Below are 26645 nucleotides of genomic sequence, written 5' to 3'. Positions count from 1 at the left end.
ATCACATTAATATTAATGTACTGTGGTCCCACTGGTTTAATAAATGCTGATTGCAGGCCTACACTGATAGTGATTAGACATGTACAGTGGAATAGGGATACAATGTGTACATTGTATAAAGCCGAGATACAAAAGGTCATACACAACGTTTCTTTTTCTAAAACTGTTTTTACATCTCCTTGGTAAGAAGAGTTTTTGTATGATTGCTGAAATAGCTAGATTTGAATTTTATATTATAGTAATGCTGCTATACTTCTGTTATAGGCCTGGTTAGTTCAGTGGTTAGATCACCTAACTAGTAATGCAATTAAGGATCTTGGGTTTGATCTCCAATTGATCCGTTTGAGAGAATTTTCTCCCCTTCTTTGCTACAATAACTTAGTAATGTCAATATATACAACCTTCTGTAATACATAAGAGTTGAAGATAGAATGCAAGTGAATTGTACCTGAAGTGTCCCCCAAAAATATATACTATTGAGAAACGTAGCATTTACAAACACGTTTCTCAAAACAGAAGAAATAGCAATTCAATTAAAAGAGATAGCAAAAATGCTCATCTAATATAGAACACTTGTTTGAAAATGCAATGTATTTTCATTCAATATCACAATACACTGTTATTATATAAATTCGAAATTTTTAACTCCAGTTATTCCCAGTTTATGGTTACCGAACTTGTGAACAGAAACATTGTTGGTTTAAATGGAGTTTAAATCAAATAATAGATTATTTCGCAGAGAATCGCATGAAATGTCATACATTGCACTAAATAAGAAACTAATAAGGGACCACAGTATGCTATACCCTGTAAGAATTCTGTATTAAAAAGAGTTCATGAATTGTGTGCCATGTAAATCAGACATTGACCCTGCAGAAACTTTAGCTGATATAACGGTATTAGCTGAATTTGAACTTGTAGGTGGTGTTTTCTTAGTAGTAATTGGTTAGAGCCAAATTTGAATTGTTAATGATGTACATTTCGGAAAACAACAACAAAGAAACAAAAGTGATTATATGGTAGATGTTGATTATATGGTAGATGGTGATTATATGGTAGATGTTGATTATATGGTAGATGTTGATCATTATTTGCCTGTGATAGGATAGGTCTGGAGAAAATACCTCATAACAGTCAATATGTTGTGGGGACATTTGTAGATGGTGGAGTGTTGTTTGTATAAAAAAGAATTGGGGGTGGAGTGACCAATTTACTTCTTGTGACATTACATAAGCTACAGAAATGCATTATAGTGGGAGGATCTTTTGTAAAGTCAGGACATTCATTTGAATGATTAAGTCCACAAGGGAGTGGCTTCTCAACTAATGCATGTGCAGTGTTATTATAGTTGTTTGGCCGGGGAGATATCTATTCTTCTGTGAATTTAGGACTCTTGATTCTCTAATGGATCCAAGAGTAGGATCATTCCCGCTGAAAAAAATAATTCCATTTCCCTTAATGGAGTTATGATTAAAAAATATAATGAAGTCAAAACTGCATCCAAATTTATTTCAATTTGTTATCGTTTCATTTTCATCAAATATACATATGCCTATTTACGTGGTAAGTAATGAAAGAAACCCCCAATTTTGCCCCCTCCCCCAACTTTAAAGGCCTTGGTAGCGCCTGTTCCAAAGTTGGTGTAAAAGCCCTGAAGCTGATTTAGTAGGCTCTTGCATGATATTGACTCTTCTATGTTTGAAAAATTATATTTGGTTTGTAGCGATGTTAAAAAGCACAATTCAAATATATTAACTTGGCTTGTAAGGAAAATGACGGATACATTAGCTGAGCGTTACATGATATTAACTGCTTTTGTGTTAAAACATTTCTTAGAGTATGCTGAGATTGCTCCACAATTTTCCCATTTAGATGCTATATTTGATGAAAGCCATGGCTGTATTGATCTCGATTCAAGTGGAATAAATGATAAAATACAAGCCTGTTGCTAAAGATTTCTTCATTACAAATTCAGCATCCATCTTTCTATGCTGCGCTAAACTGAATTATTCTTCCTCTCAATAGGATTGATTTTTTTGCGTGGACACGCGATGTAGATGCTCTTCGGTAGTCTGACGGAAGCACTGAAGGAACGTGTCTGAAAGATTGTGGCTACATAGTGAAATGTAACACATTAAATTTGCATGAGCAGATTGTTGGGGCATACTTGAAATAAGCACCCAACTCAGTTCTTGATAGTATCATTATCTGGAATACTCTGTTGATAATCGACTAAACAATTCACCTATTCCCATGATTGTCATACAATCAATATTCATTCTGACCCAACAACTCACCCAAATGTTGATTGTTAATGATAGAAAATTGTCACATAGAGCCTCAATAGTTCTCTGTACAATTATTTCGTCAATAATGAAACAACCTTTGTCTCCAAGCCTGTGTGGAATTTTCACCTGACATCACCTCTCTTTTCAATGGGACCTGGTGGGGTCGCTTGGAACATGAACTATTTTGAAGCACCTGAAAGTTAAGCTGTTCAGATTGGAGGATGACAGTTGTAATAGGATACCAGAAAAAAAGCTGTCAGTGGTTGTTGGTAATGATTGATGAGAGAATCAGTTATTCTATGATACAGTGTCAATGAAGATGTGTAGCAAAACCTGTATCCTATACAATATGAACCTGAGACGCCAACATTTAGCCCAAAGGCCAATATCGGTGGAAGGTTGATATGGTTTGTGAAACATATTTTGACATGCAGCATTGTTAAAATGTATTTGAAATCACAATTTAACTCAAAAGATCGCTCTAGTCTTTTTTAATATTCAGTTTTTCATCCTTCATCGACATGAAAGCAGTTTTTTACACTGTTGCTGGGTTATTAACTGTTGTATTCAGAAGTGTTCTTCGATACTGGGTGATTGACAAAGGACCTGTGCTAGTAGTCATCAGGGTTGCAGAAATTATCTATTTCATAAGAACAGGCATAAGATAGAACACTTTATGATGATATTAAAAGGTACTTGGTTGTCGTTCAACCAAACTTACACACTTAGTAAAAGTTTCAAGGTGGCTCATCATTACTGTATACAATGTAAATAACGAGAAAGGGCCTCAAACTGTTGCTTCCATTTGATTTTTATGACTTTGTCATTAAAGATTTCAGGTTTCTCATCGACATGTATTGAAATCATCCGATTTTACAAAAAATTATTTTCAATTACATTTTTTATAAGTCTCTGAGATCATCTTTTCAGGAACTACCAAACCAATTACTTTTGGTAAAAATCAGTGAATTTTAATCTCTCGACTCCATTCATACCTCCTAAAGCTTTGCAATCTCCAGCAAGAAGGTGTAGAGGTCACAGAACCCCATCTTCTTGGCTATCCAATCTCTTGTTGTTTGCAATGGTTTCATCCACAGATTGCTCCCAGAATATACTAATTTGAATGAAATTTACATGCAATCTTGTCATTATATAAACATGCATGCACAGAACAGAACACACACACACACAAATGGGACCAAAAGCATACCTCTCTGGTGAAGGTAACAAACCCTCTTTATGTCTGGAACTCTTGTAGTCTTTTTACAAAAAAATCTTTCAAATAGAGGAATTGAACAGAATCTCAATTTTTTTTTACCTTGTACATGTAACATGCATATTTAGTATATATGGATCATTCTAATGGGTATAAAATTCATTTTCTAATTTCCATACATGTAGTGTTCAATGCAGGCATCAACCAGTGATTTTAAAAGCTTTAAGCATACTGAAACCGCAGACGTTTTACTGCGCAAAAGATTGTAACCAACTGCTTGCCTTTTTTATATGAACCAACCCATGGTATGCTGCACAATATATACACATAGTCCATAGCACTTCTTCTGCAATTTTTATCACCAGAATTACTCTGCTTGATAGAGAGTTTGCATGATACTTAGATGACTGGCCTAGTTTAGAGCTTATGACCTATAAATTAATGAATATTTGTACATGTAATATAGTTATACTATGTGTAATGAATACTTGAACTTTATGGTAATGCTACATGCATGTGAAATGAATGTTTGCAAATCGGGCTGTTATAAAGGTTATTATAGTTAATGTTTGAGGTGGTTTGGTGGCTGTATAGTTTCTACAGTTTCATTTTCTACTTAGTTGGAGAACATTTATTTTGGTACAGATAATCATGATGCCATTAATGTCTGAGCATGGGCTGGGGATGGAGTTTGTTTTGAATCTATTGATTTATTTAGCATTAATTAAATTTACTATCAGCAACGGGTTAGTGATTTATAGCCACATTTGCTGGGACATTGGATTAAAAAAGATTCTTTATTATAGAAAACCAATTTCATCTGTTGTTCTTCTCAGGCCATGCTTGCTGTAGATGGGTTCTTTGAATTTTCAGTGTCATTACAATCATGATTTTTAAGCAGCTGTGTCAAAGATGAATAATTTATGCCATCATTTTGTTCAGTGTTGCACAAAATTCATTATAAATGATAATCATCTCGTCTGTTTATGTCAATGGGGGTGTAAAGACTAAAGAATGCAATCTCAGCCATCAGTGTTTGATTACTAGATATTTGAATGATGCGATATGATTTTATTGGTAACAAAGAAGATGGAAAACTCCACCTCCTATACTCAAAAGGGAGAGAACAGTGAAAGCTGACCATTCATCAGTCAGTCCATTAGTCTGTCATAAAAATGCTGACCAGTGGCCCACAATTTTATTCAGTACTTCCACTTTAGATCTGGCATGTATATCAACTGAAAAATAATTCTTTAGATTAATTGTTACCATGCATTGGTGAAGTGTAGTTCCCCTCAAAATGATAAAACTGGGGAGCTTAAGCCTTTATATTATACCAGCAGCTAAATGAAATGCCCCCCCCCCCCCCCCCCCCCCCCCCACACACACACACACAAAGAATTTGCTTGTACGTGCATATTTTTCCTTGTTTGCTTGATGTGTACACTGTATTTCCTAGCCTTAGAGTACAAGGTTTGAATGTTTAATTCCTATTTAATATGTACATAGAATGGAAACAAATTTAAAACAAACAAAACTTTTTGGAATAGTCCCAATGCTATGTGTTGTAGCTAATATCTTAAAATATTAATGTGTTTGGTGGAATATTATCGTACTGTTATTGAATTTGTCTGCACACCATTGCAGTCACAAGTACAATAAATGTCAAAAAATATATACTTAAATAAATGTTTTGATAAATATTTATAAATGTGTTTGCAAAAACATTTTTTCATGGATAAATCAAAAGGAATATCCCATTTTTTGATCAACAGACTTTGATGTAAACACTGTGCTGTATATTTCCTGACGTCAGCCCATTGATTGCATCATGAAAGCGCTTTATTTGGAAATGCTTACAGTGATGGTTTAGCTTTATTGGGTGTCAGCTGAGGTTAATATACCTTATAGAAAGAGTAGGAGGTTTATTGATTTGGCAAACTTTTCAGAAGAAAAAACTGTTGTTTCTGAATCTGGTTGATTAGTTCACAATTGACTATAATAAAGTGGCAAAAAACAATTTCACCTTACACTGAGTTAAGTAATTTGAAATGTTACTTTGAGTTAGGGAATTGAAGTGTTACACAATTTACATTTACCGTACTAGCTTATTTGAGAAAAAAAACAATTAAAATTTTTAAAAACTCCAATTTATATATATTCAAGCAATCTAGGTTTAATTGTTTTGTTATTAATAATGCACACATTTAGTGGTTTGAAAATTGTGTTAATTGAAGTATATTGTACACAAAAAAACCTATTGATCTCTGGACAAGAGGATGTTTCTGTCGGTAATTTAGTCCCCAATGCAAAATTTTTTTTACCCTACATTCTGACAATGGAAGATTATTAGGTTACAGAACTAATGGTCCCTTTTTTATACAAAGATATGGCAGATGTTACAGGAGATATTTACATTTATTGATCTTTACTCTGGACAGTAGCTTGGTAGTGGGGAAAACATGAAGTGTCTTGTTCGAGGGCATATGTCAGTATTTTGAAAGTCTATTGTTCTTTGTAATTTCTGTTCATTAACCATTATGGACAATTTACAAAATTGTTCAAATATATGGCTGATTAAAACAGGCTGTCAGTTACGTCTCTATTTAGTTAAATGACTTTAATTATTGATTTTGTTTAGTAAATATTTATATAATGTTGTTCAGACTTTGATTATGCTGTGGAATGATTTGAAATATTGCATACTAGACTAGATTGAGCAAAGCCTTTACTTGTATAAGGATTATGTTGTACACTTAACAAGGCCGGTCAATGAACGTAGCTTTCATATGGTTTAATGTAACAGAAATGCTTTATAAATTCATGAAGCAGACTATCAACCTGTAAAGATAAATGTGTAAGATTAGTTATATAACCATTGCTATAATGATATATTCTAAAAATGTACACACTATTTCAGTAATCAGGAAATTATCTTGAAAATTTGCTGTAATATTTCTAATCAATGTGAACAATTTGCTACAAAATTAAAATGAATTTAAATCAAAATAGTCTTAATTCTTGGTCCTCATAGAGAGATATTCCAAAATTGTGTTAATGTAAAGTCTATAATGGGCAAGTATATATTTGTTATGATCATGATAAAGCATTGTATCCAAATACATTATTATTTAGAGGCAACAAAGTGCAGGATGGGCCTAAGGGGAAAAAACACAACAATAAAGGAGACCACTGAAAGTTTTACGAAAGGGAAACGCATATTACCAGATATCTGTTAATTACGTATATACTGTAGATTGATTTAATTAACAAGTGTTTGGTATTGTTTTAGGTGGGCTAAATTGCCAGAATGACACTGGAACGAAATCTACAGCCTGAATACTCGTCAGTTATAATGAGTACAGTGCCTACCCGATCATCCAACCTCGAAGTACCTCAACAACGCGATGAACCCATCAACAGCAGGAACAGCCCCAGCACTCTCAATGTTCTCACTACAAGCTCAGACTTTGAGTTCTCTAATAGGTATGCTTTATTTTAATATTATGCTTCAGTTTGGAATATTTATTTCCAAAAATCTATTTTTATTCTCACTACCGGAAACTTAGGAAGAGTATGATAATTAAGTTTTAGACATACAGTGTTTATATTTTAGGCTCATAAGTATAAAGAAAAGAGGCTAAAACTTTTTCTGCAGTTTATCACACACACACACACACACACACACACACACCCAATAAACTGTTTGTACCCATATGGCCAAAGTTTGGTGGTGGTGGTGGTGGTGGGGGAGGGTTAAATAAAATATGAATCATCAAGTTTGTCTATCCATTCCACTATTTTTCTCAGGGACATAACTTTGTTATAGAAAGATGTTATATGATTGTACCATTTCTTGACACAAAGGATGTTTATGTTCAGGTAGAGTATAGAGCTGAAACGATTCACCAAAATATCGATACTATTCAATTTAAACGCTCGATTCAATGTTCAATTCATTGCCTCAATTTTCGGTTTGATATGTTTATTACAAACAGGTTCATTAAAATACATCAGGCTTGGCCTGTACTTATCATTTTGACCTGCATGAGGTACAAAATAGAGTCCAGTAACGTTCAGACTGTTGTTTACCTTGTGTCTGATGAAAATGATAATAAACTTTTTCGGTTTGAACTACAGAGCCAACAGGTATCTTACTGTTTTGGCAGTTTGGAAACATTTTAATTGCTTTTGAAATTATGATTGTGAATCTTAGTAATTAAATTTTTCTTCAAAGTTGTACATGTAATTGGTTTCTTCTGTAAATTGTATCGTATTATATATATTCTTTATTGCTTAAGACATATGTCTTATCACATCAATTTCATAAATACATGTACATAAAAATGACATTGTATGGCAGTGTACTATTGAAAGTATTGAATCATGGCATAAGTATTGCAATATGTATCGTATCATGAAGGGGGCATATCGTTTCAGCCCTAATAGAGTGACATAACCTAAGGTCATTTGGCCAAGGAGAAGGTCAATTGCAGTCACAGTTTGGTCTCTAACTATGTAATGCATGCAATGTTGAAGTTTGTAAGAAAGCAGTGTTGAAATATTTTGTAAAGTGAATGGTCGACTTTGGATGAGCCCAACAGAATGTATTAGGTCCCATTTGGAAAATGTTTTCAGGTGATTTTTTTTTGGACTACAGCATGTATAAAGAATGAAAGAACATTATAAACACCAAGCAACTGGAAATGGTGCTTTAGCTCAGTTTGAGCATTGTATTGTTCAATAAATGATGTGCTTTCTCACTTCATGTGTGCAAGATGTGAAAGACAGATTATGTAACATCCACTCTTTAGGTTTGAATGTGACAGCTTCTGTATTTTATGTGTAATTGCTGGTGGATTGTTAAAATTTGACTGCATCATAGCCTGACTGTGGTGTGAAAAAAAGAACAGATGCTCACATTTAAATGATATTGATTTGATTTGAAAACCAATGAAAATTGAAAGTTTACTTATTATAATACAAACATACAGTAAAGGAAAGAATTATTATATCAATTTGAATGGTGTTATATTTTTTAACATGCAGTTGCACTTTGAACCAAGAAAAAAAAATGATATAAATGGAAATGGATGAAACAGAAAGCCATCATTTTTGATAGAGTTTGAAGGCCTAGATAAAGAGTATGCTTATAGGTGAAGCTTTGCTACTTACTGATGATATTAAACATAAAGTGTTTACTAATACAGCAACATGACCAGCTGTTTCTTGGGTTATAGATTGTTTGGGGGGGGGGGGATTGCCAAGATAAACCAGAATTATTGTAATCTGTCAGAGTTGTGGATGGCAGGTTAGAGGAAATGATTATCAGCTGATCATTAGCCTGTGGTTTGGAGGAGGTGGCTTATGGCTGACCAGTAGCTTGTTGATAGTGGATGAAGGTGCCATTATTCCATTAGTCATTGCCCCTGTCATGTTACCAAGGTCCTTAGTACTATAATATTTCAGAACCTTGAAAGAGAATCAAGCTGTAAATATGCATAGTCAGATTTGTACTGAATATATTGAATTGGAATGTGATATAAAAATCTATTATTTCAAAATTAGATGTTACTGGCAGCATATTAGGGTGACTGAGTACGAAAAAGTCTTCTCATCAATTTTGAAATTTGAAAAAACAATGGAATTAGGATGGATTTGATTCTGTTAAGAGGTGTTGGTCATCGCTGTTGTTTGTCTGTAGGTGTTATCAATAACTGATGTTAAGCAGTGTATTGGCCTGTGACTCCGCTGATGCAGTTATTCCTGATGACATCACCTTATTGACTTAGCTAGGTGTTTGTCACTTTATACGTATGGTCATTAGGTGCAAATGCCTGAAATCGATCAATTCTTACTGAAATACTCAACACAGATAAACAATTAAAAGTTAAACTAGTTCAATTATAAGGATTGGTAGATCAGGTTGTGTACTGCAAACGAAGCAGTTCATAGTTGTTTTTATATATGAATTGCAATAATTACTACTGGAATAAAGTATTTGATCTTTAGAATAAAATAAAAACACCAATATGTTTTAAAATCGCTATTTTATATTGATATCATTTTATTGGTACCTGAAAATTTATTGACCTATTTTTTCTGTGTGTGGTAACAATGTTTCTAAAATTGTCATGTAAAATAATGGACATGCAAGAATCGGCAGATGAAAAGTAATAAATAATGGCATGGCCCTGCAAAACCATGAAGTCATCAAAGACTCTTGGTAATTAATCAGATAATGCAGTGACAGTTCAAGAAGATGGATAATAATCAGGTTGATGGTGGCATCACTTAGTGTCACAGTGACTCACTGTCTTATTCAGCAGCCATTTCACAATACCTGAAATGTGTATTGGGCATCGCTGAGTCAGTTGTTGTGATTGCTGTGGTAGAATCTTTGACCTTGTAGTAAATATGAACTCTTGAGACTTAGGGCAGGAGGCACATAGAGGTTGAATCAACACAAAATCAAAATATTTTCATGTAGAGAATATATGTATACTGTGTGGGAAAAATTGGAGAGATTTTTTATATATTTGCTGATCAATTGTATTTTTGAGTGATTGACAAACAAAACTATAATTACTTTGTTAGATTATAAGTACATGTGTACTATATAGAGCATGAAAAGATTTATATAAACACACCTTTTATTATTTTTAACTTTGTGGTGTTATTTTTGTAATTTCATTAATTTTTGTAAGTTCCGGTCTTCTCTGGCTAAGGAAGTTTTACACAATTCTTTCCCAGTATATGTAGATGTGCATGTATATATATTTTATCCTCGTTTAGCTTGAGGCTCTAGAGCTAACGTCTATTTTTTTACTCCATTTTTCAAGAACTTTGCACCAAGTGTCCCATGGTATATTAGTACATATTTAGGTAAACAGAAGGGCACACCCACGCCAAAGTTGATTTGATTTAAAAGAGACAGTGAAAACAGGATGGCACCATTGCAGAATTATTTTTGAAAACCACATAGTCAAAAATGACAAAACAGAGATGATAGCTTTATTAAACCTTGAAATTTGATGTTTATACTGAAATTAACACAAAATAGCATATCATGAACCAATGTCAGGGTCATTTTGCACAAAGTTTAAGTTACTGAGAGAAAAGCTATGAAATGATGTGATATCAGAATCAGTAATTTCTTGGATTCAAATTACTATAGGATTAAACATTCTTTTTGAAGAATTTATCGATGTGTAAACTCCGGACATTTTACTCACAAACTGAATAAAAGTGCAAAGCACTTTTATGTTAAGTTTGTGAGTAAAATGTCCGGAGTTTACACATCGATAAATTCTTCAAAAAGAATGTTTGATTCTTATAATTCCTATTCATTCACTTTATTAACAATTGCAAAAATTTGAATAGTTTCCCCGCACTATGTTATTTGTTTTCAGGTGTGTATGAATACATCGCGTTTTCGGGTTTATTGGTGTATAAACTCTTGTTCAGCTTTATTTTTGTACAATCAAAACAATTGTAATAAATAACATTGGAATTACATGTATATGATAAAATATTATTAGTGAAGCCAGATGAATAAGTAAATGAGTGTTTCACAAGATAAAATTAGATGAATCTACTTATCTTCATCAAATACATTACCAAAGAAAAAAATACAGTAAAACTTGTCTTATGTGGATGTTGTGCAATCCGAGACATTGCCTAAATTGTACACATTTTTCATAATAATAAAAATGTCCTTTACATATACAGGATTGCACAATTAGTTATACAAATTAGTTAACATACATACATATCAAGAACACATATCATAAAACATGAAAATATCACAGTTTATTTACATGCAAATAAGAACTACTGTACCTAAAAAGAGACCATAAACAGACGAGTATTATTGAGAATCAAAATAATGTTTGAGAGAGGCTGATTTAAAAGTTGTCATAGTTGTGCATTTTCATCACCAATCTTTGAATTCTGTCATAAAGAATGCTCTGTATTCCAGATGCTATCTTATCTTATGATTTTTTTCTCACACCAGGCATGTCTGGATTAGACAATTGGTGTCAGTGTAATGTAATACATGTAAATATTACACGTATGACAGTGTTATATCATTTAATATTATATTGCTATGTTTACAGTATGCTACAGTTGGACCATGACCTTGATCAGCTAAGTTTGACAGAGAAATCAGATGACTCCTCCTCTTCAGCTTCTCCCACAGAGCCTCATTCCGCACCAGTCACTCCAGCCCACCGCCAGGAGGGACCACCTATCACAGTAGGGTATCGCCGATCTGCACAGGGGGGATTCCTGGAGGGACTTCTGGGCTGTCTGAGGCCAGTGTGGACAATCATAGGAAAGGCTACCACAGCAGAACTCAAGCAACAAGGTAAAGTATTTTAAAAAAAACTTTTAAAATCTTTACTTTTCAAATGTAAAAATATCTTTATATTCAGAACATATTATTTGTATAAAAAATATACTAACAAATGTGAAAAAAAATCATTTAGAAAGCACAGTATTTATTTAGAAAATATGCTAACTATGATTACATGTATATGCTTCAGGCATATAAAGGAATGAAAATGAAATATTTCATCTTGAATAAGATACTGTAATCCCAGTTTTATTCACATGCAAGAAATTTTCACAAGGTTCACAAGAACTTCATTTTTGTAAATATTTCTCACCACAAACTCGACTTTTTATGTCTCTCGAATTTGTTTATGATAAACTCAGTCATGAAAAAGTTAGTCACTTTGAACCAGTCTGTCATCGGTAAGTCGCAAAATAAAGTTGTTGCAAATGAAAGTTTCTTTACAGTACATGTAATGTAGAAAGGTCATACATTGAAATTTTGTCTGCCGTTTGCAACTCATGATTTTGGCTCTGGGTAGAACATAAAATAGCAACATTGACTTAGCAAGTCCCTATATTTCGTCAATTATTTATTTTTAGATAAGCTTAGTATTACATTAAAGTTCAAGTCAGTTGTTCAAGATGAATACATGTATTTGTGAAAATTGTTTTTACTTTGATTTGAAATAAATTTTTGAGAGAACAATCATGCAATTGGGGAAACAAACAAATTAGAATTTTTAATTGATAAGCTTAATTAAGCCTGATAAAATCAAAATTAGTACCTCGATATACTTAAAGGTGATTATTTTTCAAAATTCAGTCACTGGTAAGTACATCAGGCTTGGAAAGTATCTGACATTTAATCTGCTCAGTTTTTCGTATATTGTATGAAGAGACTTGGAGGAGATAAAGTTATGTGACAGTGCATGTACATGAGAGCGTCTAACACATAAATAGAGGCATTTTTTAAAAAGCAATTTCAACTCAGGACGTGGAATGTGAAATTCCATGGTATCCTGTAGATATTTGTTTAATTCTAGGAACAGTGTGTAAATGCATGGAGATGGAATTTCACATTTACCACATCAGTTACCTGAGCAACTGAAGTGTTTTAACAAATGTGCATACAATGATATCACAAAGGAAATATAAATAAAAGATGTAACACACTGTACCATCCATTGTTATAATGTATAGTGTTGGTTTGGGGGATGGGTGAGATGCTAATTTTGGCACTTGATTTTAGCAAATTTGAATTCTTCTATATTTATATAGTTGCTAAGATATATTTTTAAAAATCAAATCACCAATCTATTGCCACTAAAATTAATACCATGGTACTTTTATCTCGCGTAAATCTGTTTTAGGGTACTGTATATAACATCAACAGAAAAGATTCCCTTTTCTTCTGTCACATGCTGGTTTTACTCTGCTTGATTATGCCTCGTTGTGAGAGGGTGCTGTCTTTGATTTTGACAACTGGTCCAAAGACCAAGTCCAGTTATTGCATTCAAAAGTCCATCTGGCCCCTACTTCTCAATATACCTGATTTACATTAAAAATAATCCCAGGATTGAAATGAGTTAATGATCAGAAATTGGATGAAGAGAGTCTGTATTGTACAAGATAGAAATGTCAATAAAGTGTACTTTGTGTTTGATTTGGGTAAATTTCTCTTTGCTCTAAAAAAAAAAAACCCAATCCACCTACTCCGCCCAAAGGCCAGTGGTAAAAAAAACATCTTTTTTTTTTACTGCAGTCAGTATTTCATCTCTCAAAACGACAGTGGGAAGTATGTAGGTTTTATCATTTCAGTCATAATATACTATTCTGGACATTGTCCAATACATGTATTACAAAAATAATGATTTGGCCCCTTACTGTACTTATTTTGTGTACTCAGGTTGTGGATTGGTATTATCATAAGTTGTTGGGTTTTTTCTTTCCTTTCTTTTTTTTTATTTTATTTTTTTTGCCCACAGGAGGATGAAATATTCATGTATGCATGTAAATGTAGCCCATTTTATATTTCTGTGACAGTAGAACTGATAATAGTCACCTTTGGGTATGTACAATTTATGCATTATGTTGCTCTACACCCTGAACTCTTTGTGCTCTACAGTGATAAATTTTGCTTGATTTTTTTCATCTTGTACACCATTATATATCCTTGTCTTCGGTTATGTGAAGCCAGGGGCAAAAGTGTAAAATTGTCCTGTTCAATTTTCATGTCTCCAGTGAACAGTTCACCAGTGCTTGGATAGGTTATGCTAGGTAGATCAGATGAACAGTGATATTGTTTTGTTTATCCACATATAAGTATAAAATCTATAAAGAAACAACACCAATGGAGTGCTATGATCTTTAAGGTTTATCTTCCAATATTGAGAGGTTCATTTGCTAATGTGGCATTTATCTTTTCTTTTTTAATGTAAATGCAGATCAATTTTGATATTAAAAGTTTCGATTGCCTGTGGTACACAGGGATATGTAAATACACATAACTAGGTAGATTGGCCGTGGGATGTGGCAGCTGGTTTTGTTATTGACGTCAGAGCTGATGTCAGGTTACACCTTTGGATTCTTAGCCATGGTGCCCCTTGTATAGCAGGACCAACTTCGTATTCATGGGGAAAAAGTTACTGAAGGCCATTTGTTGTTATTTGTGTGGAGACAAACTTGCAGGTATTAAGTACTTACCTGGGATTTTAGAATTTGTCTACTGTCATTTCAAAATTGCTTACGTGGGATGGAGACAGCTGCCATATGTTTTAAGTTTCTAAAAACAAATGTATATTTAGGAAGATGCTGAATGAACTTGAAAAGTTTTGAGTTTCTATTGCTTGCATTTTAAAAAAAAAATTTCAATCATTTGTTTCCAGATGCTTTAATAGCTATTGCATACTATGATGATGTAATAACAATATGACAAATACAATTAAATAATTTCATTGAAATTGTAATTTTAGCAAAGATATTACATGTATAATACATGTACAAATGCAAGACTGAAAATCTCATTTTAAAGTATTTTTTGTTTTTCATCACTTAGTCCTCACATACTGAGTTTGCTAACTAGGTCGCATGCATGGACGGCTCAGCAGCTGCTGCTAGAGGCATCAGTAGAAGTGATCATTTATGATAGGGGCTGTAATAAATGAGATCAATATACTGAGTATTTCTTTATTTGAATTTGATGAAGTGGTATAATCCAAAATGATGGTTTACTGGACAAGGTGTGTATAGTGGTCAACATTCTCAGCAGGGACAGAGGGTTGAACTTTTCACTCTTTTGTACGGACAGTTTTAAGGATTTTTCTCAAATTTTCAAGAATTGGCTCAGAAATCTCAAATACAAGTTATTATGATGACCAGAATACAGATGTATTAGGACACTCTTGTACACATGCATGATTTACTTCTTCACATGATAGCCACCTAAAAGGAATAATCTTTAATGTAAACAAGATATACCAACATTTCTTTTCTTTTATCAGATGACTGGGAGATTCCTTTTGAGAACATCACTGATCTACAATGGTTAGGCAGTGGGGCGCAGGGTGCTGTGTTCCTTGGCAAGCTCAATGGGGAGGAAGTGGCTGTCAAAAAGGTCCGAGACGTAAACGAAACTGACATAAAAAATCTCCGACGCCTCAACCACCCAAATGTCATCACATTCAAGTAAGGGGATATCATGGAATATACTGTTAAACTGATAATCAATTTTTTACAAACAGTGCTTTTACTGAATATCAGATAAACAGATGTAAATATTAGTATGAGACTGTGGTTTGATAAAGTCTTTAGAATCAGTCACTGTATGGAACGATAATCTAATCACCCAGAACAGTAGCTAACCCATCTTTAATTGTTCATTAACTTCTTGTCCAGAACCACAGGGCCTTTTAATAAATTTTGCACAGAGAATCCATGGGTTAAAGTTTGAAACTTTTTTGAGAGCATGGTTTGCTCATCTATAATTATCTACATTTCTAGTATCTGGTTTCTAGTACTTGTCTTACCATAACAGACCTCTGAGAGAGAAATCATTATATGATGTAGTTTGAACCTTGTTGTTCATTGGGGGTAGTAAATAAAGTAAAGAGTTATAAATAAAAGCAGGTGTACATAGGACAATGTTTGAAAAAATGCTTAGCAACAGCAAACCTGAATTAGAATATACTAGCATTCCCATATAATGCAGATCTCTGATTTGCTTAAATCAGTGACCCTTAGGTGCCAGAGTGGGACAACAGTTAAGAGTCTTTGAAATTTTGTTTTCATCGATTACCAAAAGAGGGAGAAGGAAACCATTTATCTATATAATATGAAACACTCTCATGTGTATAGTTTAAGTAGATATTCAATAGGGTCATTAGGCCACAGCATGGGTGTGCTGTATTATAGTGTACTTTTTCACATGAACAGAATGCCTCTTGTTTAATGATGCATATATTTATTGTATTGTTTGATTTTAGGGGTGTTTGCACACAGGCTCCCTGTTACTGTATCATTATGGAGTACTGTCCTTATGGCCAGCTGTATGAGGTCCTGAGGGATGGGAAGGAAATCCCCCCAGCCCTCATCTTGGACTGGGCCAAACAAATTGCCAGTGGCATGCACTACCTTCATATTCACAAGATCATTCACAGAGACCTCAAGTCACCAAAGTAAGTCCTACATCACCAAAGTACAAGACACCAAAGTCAGTTAGTCACCAAACTCTGTTAGTCATCAAATCCTCTCTATGTCACCAAAATCCTGAATTCACATAAGTTATCAAGTCATCCTCAAGCCACCAAAGTAACTCTTTCAAGTCATCAATGTAAATCTGTAAGTCATCAAAGCAAGTCAATAAATCAGCAAAGTAACTTTCAAATTACTAAAGCAACTGTGTAAGTCACCAAAGTACTCAAGACAAACCTCTGATTTCATTTATCCATCTTTAATACATGTGAATTTTAATAGCTTATATGTATGAAAATTATGCATCTATGCAATATTACTAAAAGGAAAAGATTTGATAGCCATGATTTGATGCCATGCATTTTATCTTTCAAACGTTTTTCCATTTCTTTACACTGAAGTTTCATATATTAATGTATTTTATTGTATTGTCTTTTTCAGTGTTCTTGTTGCCAAAAATGATGTTGTAAAAATCTCTGACTTTGGTACTAGTCGCACCTGGAATGAAAAAAGCACAAAGATGTCATTTGCTGGAACAGTAGCATGGATGGCACCAGAGGTGATCCGAAATGAACCATGCTCGGAGAAAGTGGATATATGGTAATTGATATGAATTTCAGTCAAAAACTAAGTGCTCTATTATATATATATCAATTGATTTATCCCCATGGAGAAGTAATGAAGTTCGAATTTCATTAGCTCATTTTTCACATCATTAGCATTGATTGTAAAGAAATTGTCTTACATGTATATGCTGTGTAATCACAGGTCCTTTGGGGTGGTTGTCTGGGAATTACTGTCTTCAGAAATTCCTTATAAGGATGTGGACTCATCTGCAATCATCTGGGGAGTTGGAAGTAACAGTCTCCATCTTCCAGTTCCTTCTACGTGCCCCGAAGGATTCAAACTGCTGATGAGGCAGTGCTGGTAATGACATTACTGATATTTGTGGTTGAAAATGAAATCATCTCTTTGTACATAAAGAGGCTTAAAGAATGTATGTTCAGGAAGCAATGTCAATACGCAAGTTCCGAGATATCAGCTCTTCTGTGATTCTGTTGAATGCTTTGGTGGGTACATATGTACAAGATGTATACATATATTGCAGACTAGATATGTGAATAAGGATAAAAGTTATGAAAGCATAAATTGTTTATATCAGCCATTGGTATACATTAAACTGACCACATGAAGAATAATATTTGTTTGAATTAGGCCATTAAATTAAGTATGAATCTATTTTTTTTCTCTTCTGCATGAGTGATACTTTAATCAAAGGAAATAGTGATTATCAATTTTTGTTAAAGCTATTTTATTATCAAATAATCATAAATTACTAAAATTGTGTGTCACAACAGTTTGCGTGGTTGCATGATGTCTGATAATCATCCTTTAGGCAATATATAAGGGCAGCGATAAGCATTTGTACCCACCACGTGTTGATGAAAGTATGTTTTGCGTCTCACTGTGTGTAAGAGTTCCACAAAGGGAAAGAACTTTTGGGCCACTCGGAAATTGCATATTGAGTGTATGCTCCTTCGGTTTGAATTAACAGACATGAGTTAAAATTATTAACGATTAGAAATATTGATGATGAAACCAATTGAAAATTACATTTACTTATGACATAATAGTATCTGCATCACTGGGCTTGTTCACAAGTTGTGCATTAATTAGTTTGTTTTTAGTTTTGTCATTACCAAATGTATCTATGAAATTGCTATTGTCCTCAATGTAACAAATTTACCGATACCATACAGTAGAATTTAAGAACCAGCAAAATCATGTGACATATTTTTGGAAGTACAGTGTATGTGAAACTAGTGCTAGGACTACTGTATGTTACTCATTTTGTGAATAAACTTCTCAGTTATTGATCATGGAATCAAGGTGATTTGTTATCGGTTACCTTCCCACTGAAATATGTCTTTTTGTGCCAATTTTAAATCAATCTATTTGCACTTTAATCAATTATGAATCCATCTTTCAAAGATGCAGATATTACTTAGGAATCAAATAGATTTTCCTAAGTGTGCTTAACAGTTTGGTTTCATAAATTTTCCTTGCAGGGAGGCGAAAACGAGGAACAGACCTTCCTTTAAGCAAGTGTTAATGCATCTGGAAATTGCAACACCAGAGCTTCTGAAATACTCCTACCAAGATTTTATTACAGCACAGGTAATATACATGAACCGTAATTATTACAGCACAGGAGGTAATATACATGAACCGTAATTAAGTTATAAAGTCATATCTTACCAAGACTTTCTGAGTTTCTTGACCACTGAATCTTAGATTTTATCTTTGTTGCAGGATAAGATTTCTAATTTTACCGATAGTTAAGAGTTACTTTTTACTGTAGACTCCTACTGTGAGGAATTTGTTTTCGCATAATTTAGCAGGAAGTGCCACTCATGAAAAAAATATCTGCTTTAACTTTATATTGCTGAAATACATGTAAAAACTCTTGGTCAACAGTCCACATATGAATTAATGTTCATGCTATTTGACATCTACGAGTCATTTTACAATTAGAAGTATTCGATGCAATGTAATGTAATACAGCTGTAACATATATTTCATGAAACTTTACTTCCCTGATTTATTTTGATTTATTTGTAAAGCATAGTATTTGTTGCGGTGTGAAATCATCCTCAAGAATCTCATTTTCACACCATGGCAACCTCATAACTTTATGCAAAAAAATTTTGCAAATAGTGATTTACACTATTGAAATAGTCAGTTACGTTTTTCTCCTTTTTCAGACTATCTGGAAGGATGAGATTCGGGAACAGTTACAGTTGATCCGTTGTGAGGGAACACATATGCCTCACCTTGAAGAGGAGTTAATTAAACGGAGGAGAGAGGAACTCAGGTTAATTAAAATAATACTGAATATGATTCACATGTACAGTGAAACCTGTCTAATCCGACACCTATGTAGTCAGTGAAACCTGTCTAATCCGACACCTATGTAGTCAGTGAAACCTGTCTAATCCGACACCTATGTAGTCAGTGAAACCTGTCTAATCCGACACCTATGTAGTCAGTGAAACCTGTCTAATCCGACACCTATGTAGTCAGTGAAACCTGTCTAATCCGACACCTATGTAGTCAGTACAGTGAAACCTGTCTAATCCGACACCTATGTAGTCAGTTTCACTGGGCATTCCGACTTATATTTTCGTTCTCAATTTTGTTTTTTTACACTGTTTATTCCAACACGGTGTATTCTGACAAAAAAATTGCCTCCCTGTGCATGTTGGATGAAACAGGTTTCACTGTAATTGCTCAAAAAGTCTTTCACTTGAAGTATGTTTGTTGTCGAATTCATCACTATATTATACATACATTGTAGACATGCTCAGGATGTTCGAGAACACTATGAGAGGAAGCTAGAACGAGCAAATAATCTGTACATGGAGCTTACTGCTTGCATGTTGCAACTGGAGAAAAGGGAAAGGGAGCTACTCAAGTAAGTCAGACACACTATTCTCTCCAAACTGGAAAATTGAATACCAAAATTTAACCAAGTTAGTTATATTTCTAATTCACATAATGAGGAAAGAAGATTTACATATGATGTCGGTTTTAATAGGCGAGAGCAGCAATTGGCTATGTATGCCAAGAAAAGGAAGAGCATTGTAAGACCAGTTATCAGAGCACAGGAGAGGATTGATAGACTGAGTAAGAAGAGAGCATACAAGTCTGGCTCTGAGCTTACAAGGTAACTCAAATACTTTGAACATGACAAATTCTGTTCAAGAGAAGTAACTCTCTCTCTCTTAATTTTTTTTAAAACAAAATATTGTTAATAAACATGGGAAATTGTTTATGAAATCTACCGAAAACACGCCATAGTGAAGTAAAGATGACACTTACATGTCCACCTTAAAACTTTTGTCTGAAATACGAATCACTGCGAGATTCAAACCTAGAGATGACTTTGATTAATCTATTGCTATTAAGACAAATTTTAATACCCTTTCAGCCCAGACAACATAGAGGGAATCATGGACAGCAGTATGACCACAAGTTCAGAACAAGTTTTACCATCTCCCACAAAACTACGCATGAAGAGGAGCCGACATCGTCGAAGCAACAGTAAAGGCACCCTGGGCAGCATCTTCTCAAGTCCTGCTAAAGCTGCAGCGGCAGCAGAGGAGGATATAAACGAATACCATCTCAGACACTGTGATGAGAATGACATCACTCCACGAGTTTTCAAATACATGGGCCCAGGAACAGCCCTCAGGGAATACAAGTCAACAGAGGAGCTTCATTTGCCTCTGAGTGAGAATGAGCGCACTCAAAGGCCATTGGAACTTAAACAAGTGGATGAAGCTCTGGAGAAGAATGTCAATGATGTTTGTTTTGGGTGTGATGGAGTGTGTAGTGATCACACCTGTAGCAGCAAGCGATCCAGTCAAGTGAGTGCTGACGTTGAGAGCAATGTGGGCGACTCTCCGTGCTCTCCCTGCCCGATGAGTCCTTCTCAAACAATGTATGACATAGTGGAAAACTGTAATGAGAACCAATCAAAAGACGAGACAGTGAGTTATGTGGAAAATGAGACAAGTTACACTCAAGATAAAGACTCTAATGAGAACATAAGTAATTTTCCAGTTAGGAGTGGTGTAACACATATAGGTGGAGATTCTATGTTTACTAGTGATTTACACAATGAGGAGGATAATTCTGTCATATATAACAGTGTTAAACGAACTTCTAGTGATTCAGAAATTCGGAGGTCGCCAAAATTAATGCAGCACAGACTTTCTAGTATTGAGTCTCCAAACTTAGCATCCCACAGAGAGAGAAGGGCTAGGCTTCACAAGGTAAAAGGAGTCAAATGTAATTTTTTTTAATTTAATGCTTTATTTATTTTACAAGGATGGCAAACAGCCCTAGGGCTAGGAATATGCTCTCCTTAAAAAATGTAATTCTGAAGAAGAGTATGAAGTTTTGTTTTTTCTAAAAGGAATACATGTAAATCAAAATACTTGGGTTTTTTTTATGCACTATCTTTTAACATTACTCTCATTAGATGCACTAAACACTTAATTATTAATTAACTATTAATTTGAGTATTCGGATCATTGTCATCTACAAAGTATAACTCAAATGTTGGAAATGCCTCACAGGTTTGATTTCCTGATATGTTTACCTTGTTTTAGAAAGTATGGTGATTTTTTTGTTTAGAATTCTGAAGATTCGTGGACTGAGGAGGAGGAAGGAGAGGTGAGCGACGATGGGCAGGCCATCCGGAAGCGACGGTCGTACTGTTCCACTCTGAGTTCCGAGGGGTGTCTGTCAGAGGATGAGAACAATACCAGTGATCACTCTACGTCCTTTAACGGTGACGGATTGCTCTCCACCAATAGCTCTGAAAATCTCCAGATGGAACTGGCTCACTGTGCTGTCACTTCAGATGGCCTGTCTGACAAGGAATTGACTGTTAGGAAAATGGCCCAGCAAGTCTCAAACTCACCAGAGAGAGTGTTTAAGGTACAGTATATGTGGGGAATGTTTCATAAGTAAAAATCTTTATAAAGTTACACTGAAGACTTTGATATCTAAGTCATATTTACCCATTTCTATTACCATAAAACATCTGAAACAACTGTGGTTTAGTTAAGTAATCATTTAGGTCTTTCTGTTAAGCAATGCCATACCTATGTCAGTGAATGGGTGTACTAGTCACTTATTTCTGGCCTGCGTTTACACACAATCACTAGATTTTTTTAATGTGGATTTGAATCTTAATCAAGATAGCAATCTCATATGCCCCAACAAAATCTACTTGATCACAGCATGCATGAGGAAATATTGATTTACGTGTATTAGAGGATATACTCATATGAGATGGAAAATAGATACGAGCACAATTCTTTCATACTTGTAAGCCTTAGTTTTATTGATTAGGTTTGTTGTTGAAGAATTATGATTAAGAATTAAACATTCCTTAGAATCATGTAATGGACAATATGGCATTACCAACAGATCTGTTGTAGAAAGGAGAAAAAATCTTTTCCTTCCACAATTTCAAGCAGCAATAATGATCTTTAGCACCTGCAAATTTACCACCACCCATACAGTATAAATTTGTCAATTAGTATGATCATGTGCTATTGCTATGTCAATGTGGCGTGAAAAGCACAATATTTGCTAATGATCTTAGACTATCCAATAATTAAGGAATATACAATGTGTTATTTCTGTATTATTATAATTTTGATGTCCCTGGCTTCTACTACTTACATGTGTACAGTGAACACCATGTAGAAAAGTCTACAAACAATGTTCTGCAATTATTATTTGTGTTTCTCCTCAGAGAAAGAAGATTTGATAGTGGTACATTGTATTGATAAACTGTTTTTCTTTTATAGACTTCAGACAGTAGTTCCGACTCAGATGAATGTTCGGACATCACAGTATCCACAACAGTACACCGCACACAGTCATACGAAACTCACGCGTGGTGACAGTGTGTAGGAGTTAATGTTGTCCAATAACAATGGCAAAAAAATTTAGACTGTCTAGATTCCATGTTGAAATGGACCCAGTGACAAGGAAATTTTTATCTAATTGCTATTTCTATGGTTGTTACGATTGAAATATACGTTAGTCCTGTTGTTAATATCATTGTGTGTCATACTCGATACATTGTCTGCATATCATTACACATCTGTGCTTCATATTCACTGTGTTAAAGGTAGCTATATCACTGTAATGTAAACTGGACCCATACTGTACTTTGATATGTCAACGTAATGTGAAAAGCACAATTTGCTTTTGACTTTAGATTATTCAGCAATGCTGTGCAATGTACAATGTAGCTAGGAGTTATGTTCTAATACTGTTACATTTTATGGATGTCATTCAACTCTTTGTGAATAACATTTGTTACTAATACATATATTGTATAAGTTTGATGACAACCAATGTTATTTATGTGGTTCGAAGTACTTAATATATTTTTAAATCTATTAAAGCAAGAAAATCCATATTGTATGCAAAATTGGACCATTGTCTCCTAGTATTATTTCGTTAAAAAAACGAACCTCCAGTCTAGATGTTTAAATACTATCATAAAAATTGCAGTTTTATCTGATCCTAGTCGTTAGAATATTTATTCACAATTTTTTAAGGGTGTTTTAGGGTGAGAAAATAATGATTTGAATTATCACAGAATGTTCCTATTACTTAGTTTTCCATCAATGAGTCGTGAAATATATGCATGTGAATTGATATCTCTGTCCTCATTCACGTCATTTCATCCATCAGTATTTCAGAATGTGACTTCAGGTAAAACATGTATGTTTTTGTTTATGTTACTTTACCAACGGTCTAATGATATCCAAATATCCATTTCTGTTTATTTGTATTTTGCAGTGCTTCCACCCTATGAGACTTTATGTTGCCTTCCATTAGATATAGCTAGTTTAAACCAGGTCGTATTTTGTGATTTTTGTTTTATTTATGGAAACGAACTTCTTTTCCCTTTGTTTTGGGAAACTAGAATTTACCAGTTTACACATCTACATGTCGATGGTTATGTTGTACATATCATAATCAGGATTTCTTACAAATATACCTCTTGGTATAGTCTTTTTTTATTAAAGAATTTTTTAATTATTTTTGTTTGCCAAGTGCTCATTTTTATTTGAATTTTTTTGTTGAAACATTCCAATATTTTATTGAGATATTGTTGACTGTTGTACCGTTGTATCTAATTGTTGATATGATTTTTCAGAACTTCTAACATCTTAAAACCAGCAGGTTTATTTGCAGTATGTGCTGATGAATTCCAATTGTGTCCTATATAAAAGCTTGATTTAATAGGTTGTGTTATTGAAAAGTTGACCAAATTTTTAAAGAGCAATAATACAAGTTAATTCTATAGAATAAGATTGTATAAACTGTGGCAAGTCAATGAATTTCTTTGATCGTAATTGTATATAGAATGCATTTTATCAAAATGGATACTGCTTTTTGTCAACTCTGTCTGTTTATTGCAGACAATCGTGATTCAATAGTGTTTTAAAACAGCACTCTCTGATGAGAGAGATCTTTATTGTGTTGGAATTGTAAATAAAAAAAAATCTGTGACATACTTCAGTTGTTCTAAACTTGTTCTGACTTACAGAGAGAGGAAGTGCATGCTTGATTCAGTGATCTAGCTGTCATTCCCTATCTGTTAGAATATATGTCAAAGGCGCAGGATATTTAAGAAATAAATTTGGTATCAGGAGAACTCGTACCCAGAAATTTGGGTGCAAGTTCTCCAAGAGAAGTCGTACCCATCAATATCTGGGTACGAGTTTTCCCGGATAAAGACTTTGTCATTTCTGACCTAAAAATCTGGGTACGAGTTCTGGACAAAAAACTTTGTAATTTTATCAAATGGAAATCTGGGTACGAGTTCTCCTGGAGAAATTCTATTTGGTAAAATGACAATGTGTATTGCATATATGTGCAATAAGTAACAAGCGAATTTCTTTCAAAGGTCATTTCGGAAGGGAAATGTCACTCAGATCATACACCTTATAAGACGAAAAAGTTCCATATGTCATCAGTTTTTGAACGGGTATTGATCATATATCACACAAATAAGTAACAAGTTGTTACTATTTCACTCCAGGTCATTTTGTAAAGTTCAAGGTCACTCAGAATATATACCTTGTATATGTAAAAAAAAAAAACCCAACTTCAATTGAACAGTTATTGATCTTATAGACCAAGATCATTTTGGAAAGGTCAGATTCACTCAGAACTGATTTTGAACAAGTATTGATCATATATCGCACAAATAAGAAACGGGCAAATGAGATCAAAGTCACTCCACGTATACCTCGTATATATATGAAAAAGAAACCTTCATTTAACAGTTATTGATTATTGTGCAAGTCATTCGTCATATGAAGTAGTTCATTTGTTTGATGCAGTTTGGGGAGTCTCCATCAGTTTTACTGACATTCTTGTGCAACATGTTTATGACCAAATGGTGTGTCATGACCTGACTTGATGTCATTTGGTTGACGTCACTCATTAAAAAATCTTATTTTTTGTTTGGGTCGATCATAACTTACCAATAGAGACTTATCACAAAGGTTGCTGTCAAATATCATCAAGACCTTAAACCAAGGCCATATGGTCAAGGTCACATTTTTTTAAATATCTTTATCCTGGCATTAACTTTGCACCATTGAGAGATCAAAACCTCATAATGAGCACAAAAGCTGCTAGGACCAGATGGTGTGTCATGACCCAAAATTAAGATCATCCCCAGATAATATATATAACAATAACTTTTGAAGATCGAAAATGCAGAAACTGGTTGATATATTGAGTATATATATATATATATATATATATGTGTTTAGATTCAATTACAAGTAATAAATATTACTGTGAGATACACAGTCATGAATATTACTATTACTGTTTGGAAAAATATTTTATTATGATAGCAAATTACTCCTTTTCTCTCCCTTCTCTCCGTCAAAATGCACAATATGCGATAGCGTTGATATTTTTAAAATGTTATAGCCGTAATCTTCCTATTCCTGTTAAAATAATATATATGTACCGGTATATACATTATGCTTGGATGTGAATTCTGTATAACAGTCTATGCTATATGATATGGAAACCATATAAAATACTTGAAATTTGAAAAAATAAAAATAAATTAAAACCAACTGGTCAGTCATTCAAGGTGACTGGTAAATGAAATTTGTTTGGGCCAAAACATTAAAACTGACAGACACTGAAAATGCATGCTTTGCACAAAAGTTTCTTAATCAAATGGTATACCTTGTCTCAATATGTGTGTTAATTCATGTCAGATCATTTGTATAATTGGTACAGAAATTAGAATTAGTCTCGTCTTTAACTAGGCTATAATGCAGTGATTGTCTGCGGTATATTAATGTTATGTTTAGTAGTCCGATATGACAGTCCTAGTTTATTTCTAATGTAAACAAGAGATGTTCGTAAAACACATATGCCCCCCATGGTGCAAAATTGAAAAGGGTTATACACACACACATCATTTAATTGAGAGTAGTATCATCAATTCAAAATATTGAGCAGACAATATCTTCCTC

The 26645-nt window shown here is 33.9% G+C and overlaps 1 protein-coding gene across 6 annotated transcripts in view; it reads left to right on the top strand.

The window, feature by feature from the left end:
- The window catches only part of LOC125680484 (mitogen-activated protein kinase kinase kinase 13-A-like), a 32845-nt gene extending 8195 nt beyond the window's left edge, over window positions 1-24650 (top strand). For 5 of the 6 annotated variants that reach the window (XM_048920103.2, XM_048920106.2, XM_048920104.2 and 2 more), the window contains 13 exons: window positions 6797-6990; window positions 11625-11875; window positions 15345-15528; window positions 16326-16517; window positions 16975-17133; window positions 17302-17460; window positions 18603-18711; window positions 19299-19408; window positions 19892-20008; window positions 20132-20260; window positions 20525-21371; window positions 21736-22041; window positions 22923-24650. In XM_048920103.2, coding sequence (XP_048776060.1) covers window positions 6815-6990; window positions 11625-11875; window positions 15345-15528; window positions 16326-16517; window positions 16975-17133; window positions 17302-17460; window positions 18603-18711; window positions 19299-19408; window positions 19892-20008; window positions 20132-20260; window positions 20525-21371; window positions 21736-22041; window positions 22923-23018 — 2835 coding nt within the window. In that variant the 5' untranslated portion in view covers window positions 6797-6814 and the 3' untranslated portion in view covers window positions 23019-24650. Of the gene's footprint in view, window positions 1-6796; window positions 6991-11624; window positions 11876-12001; window positions 14533-15344; window positions 15529-16325; window positions 16518-16974; window positions 17134-17301; window positions 17461-18602; window positions 18712-19298; window positions 19409-19891; window positions 20009-20131; window positions 20261-20524; window positions 21372-21735; window positions 22042-22922 lie in introns of those variants that run through there. The other variant, XM_048920107.2, reaches the window with a different exon arrangement.
- The last annotated feature ends 1995 nt before the right edge of the window (window positions 24651-26645 follow it).

Source organism: Ostrea edulis, chromosome 2 (assembly GCF_947568905.1).
Source record: "Ostrea edulis chromosome 2, xbOstEdul1.1, whole genome shotgun sequence".
Lineage (NCBI taxonomy): Eukaryota > Metazoa > Mollusca > Bivalvia > Ostreida > Ostreidae > Ostrea > Ostrea edulis.
Note: the sequence above shows the minus strand (reverse complement) of the source record. Positions and strands in the feature narration are given on the sequence as shown.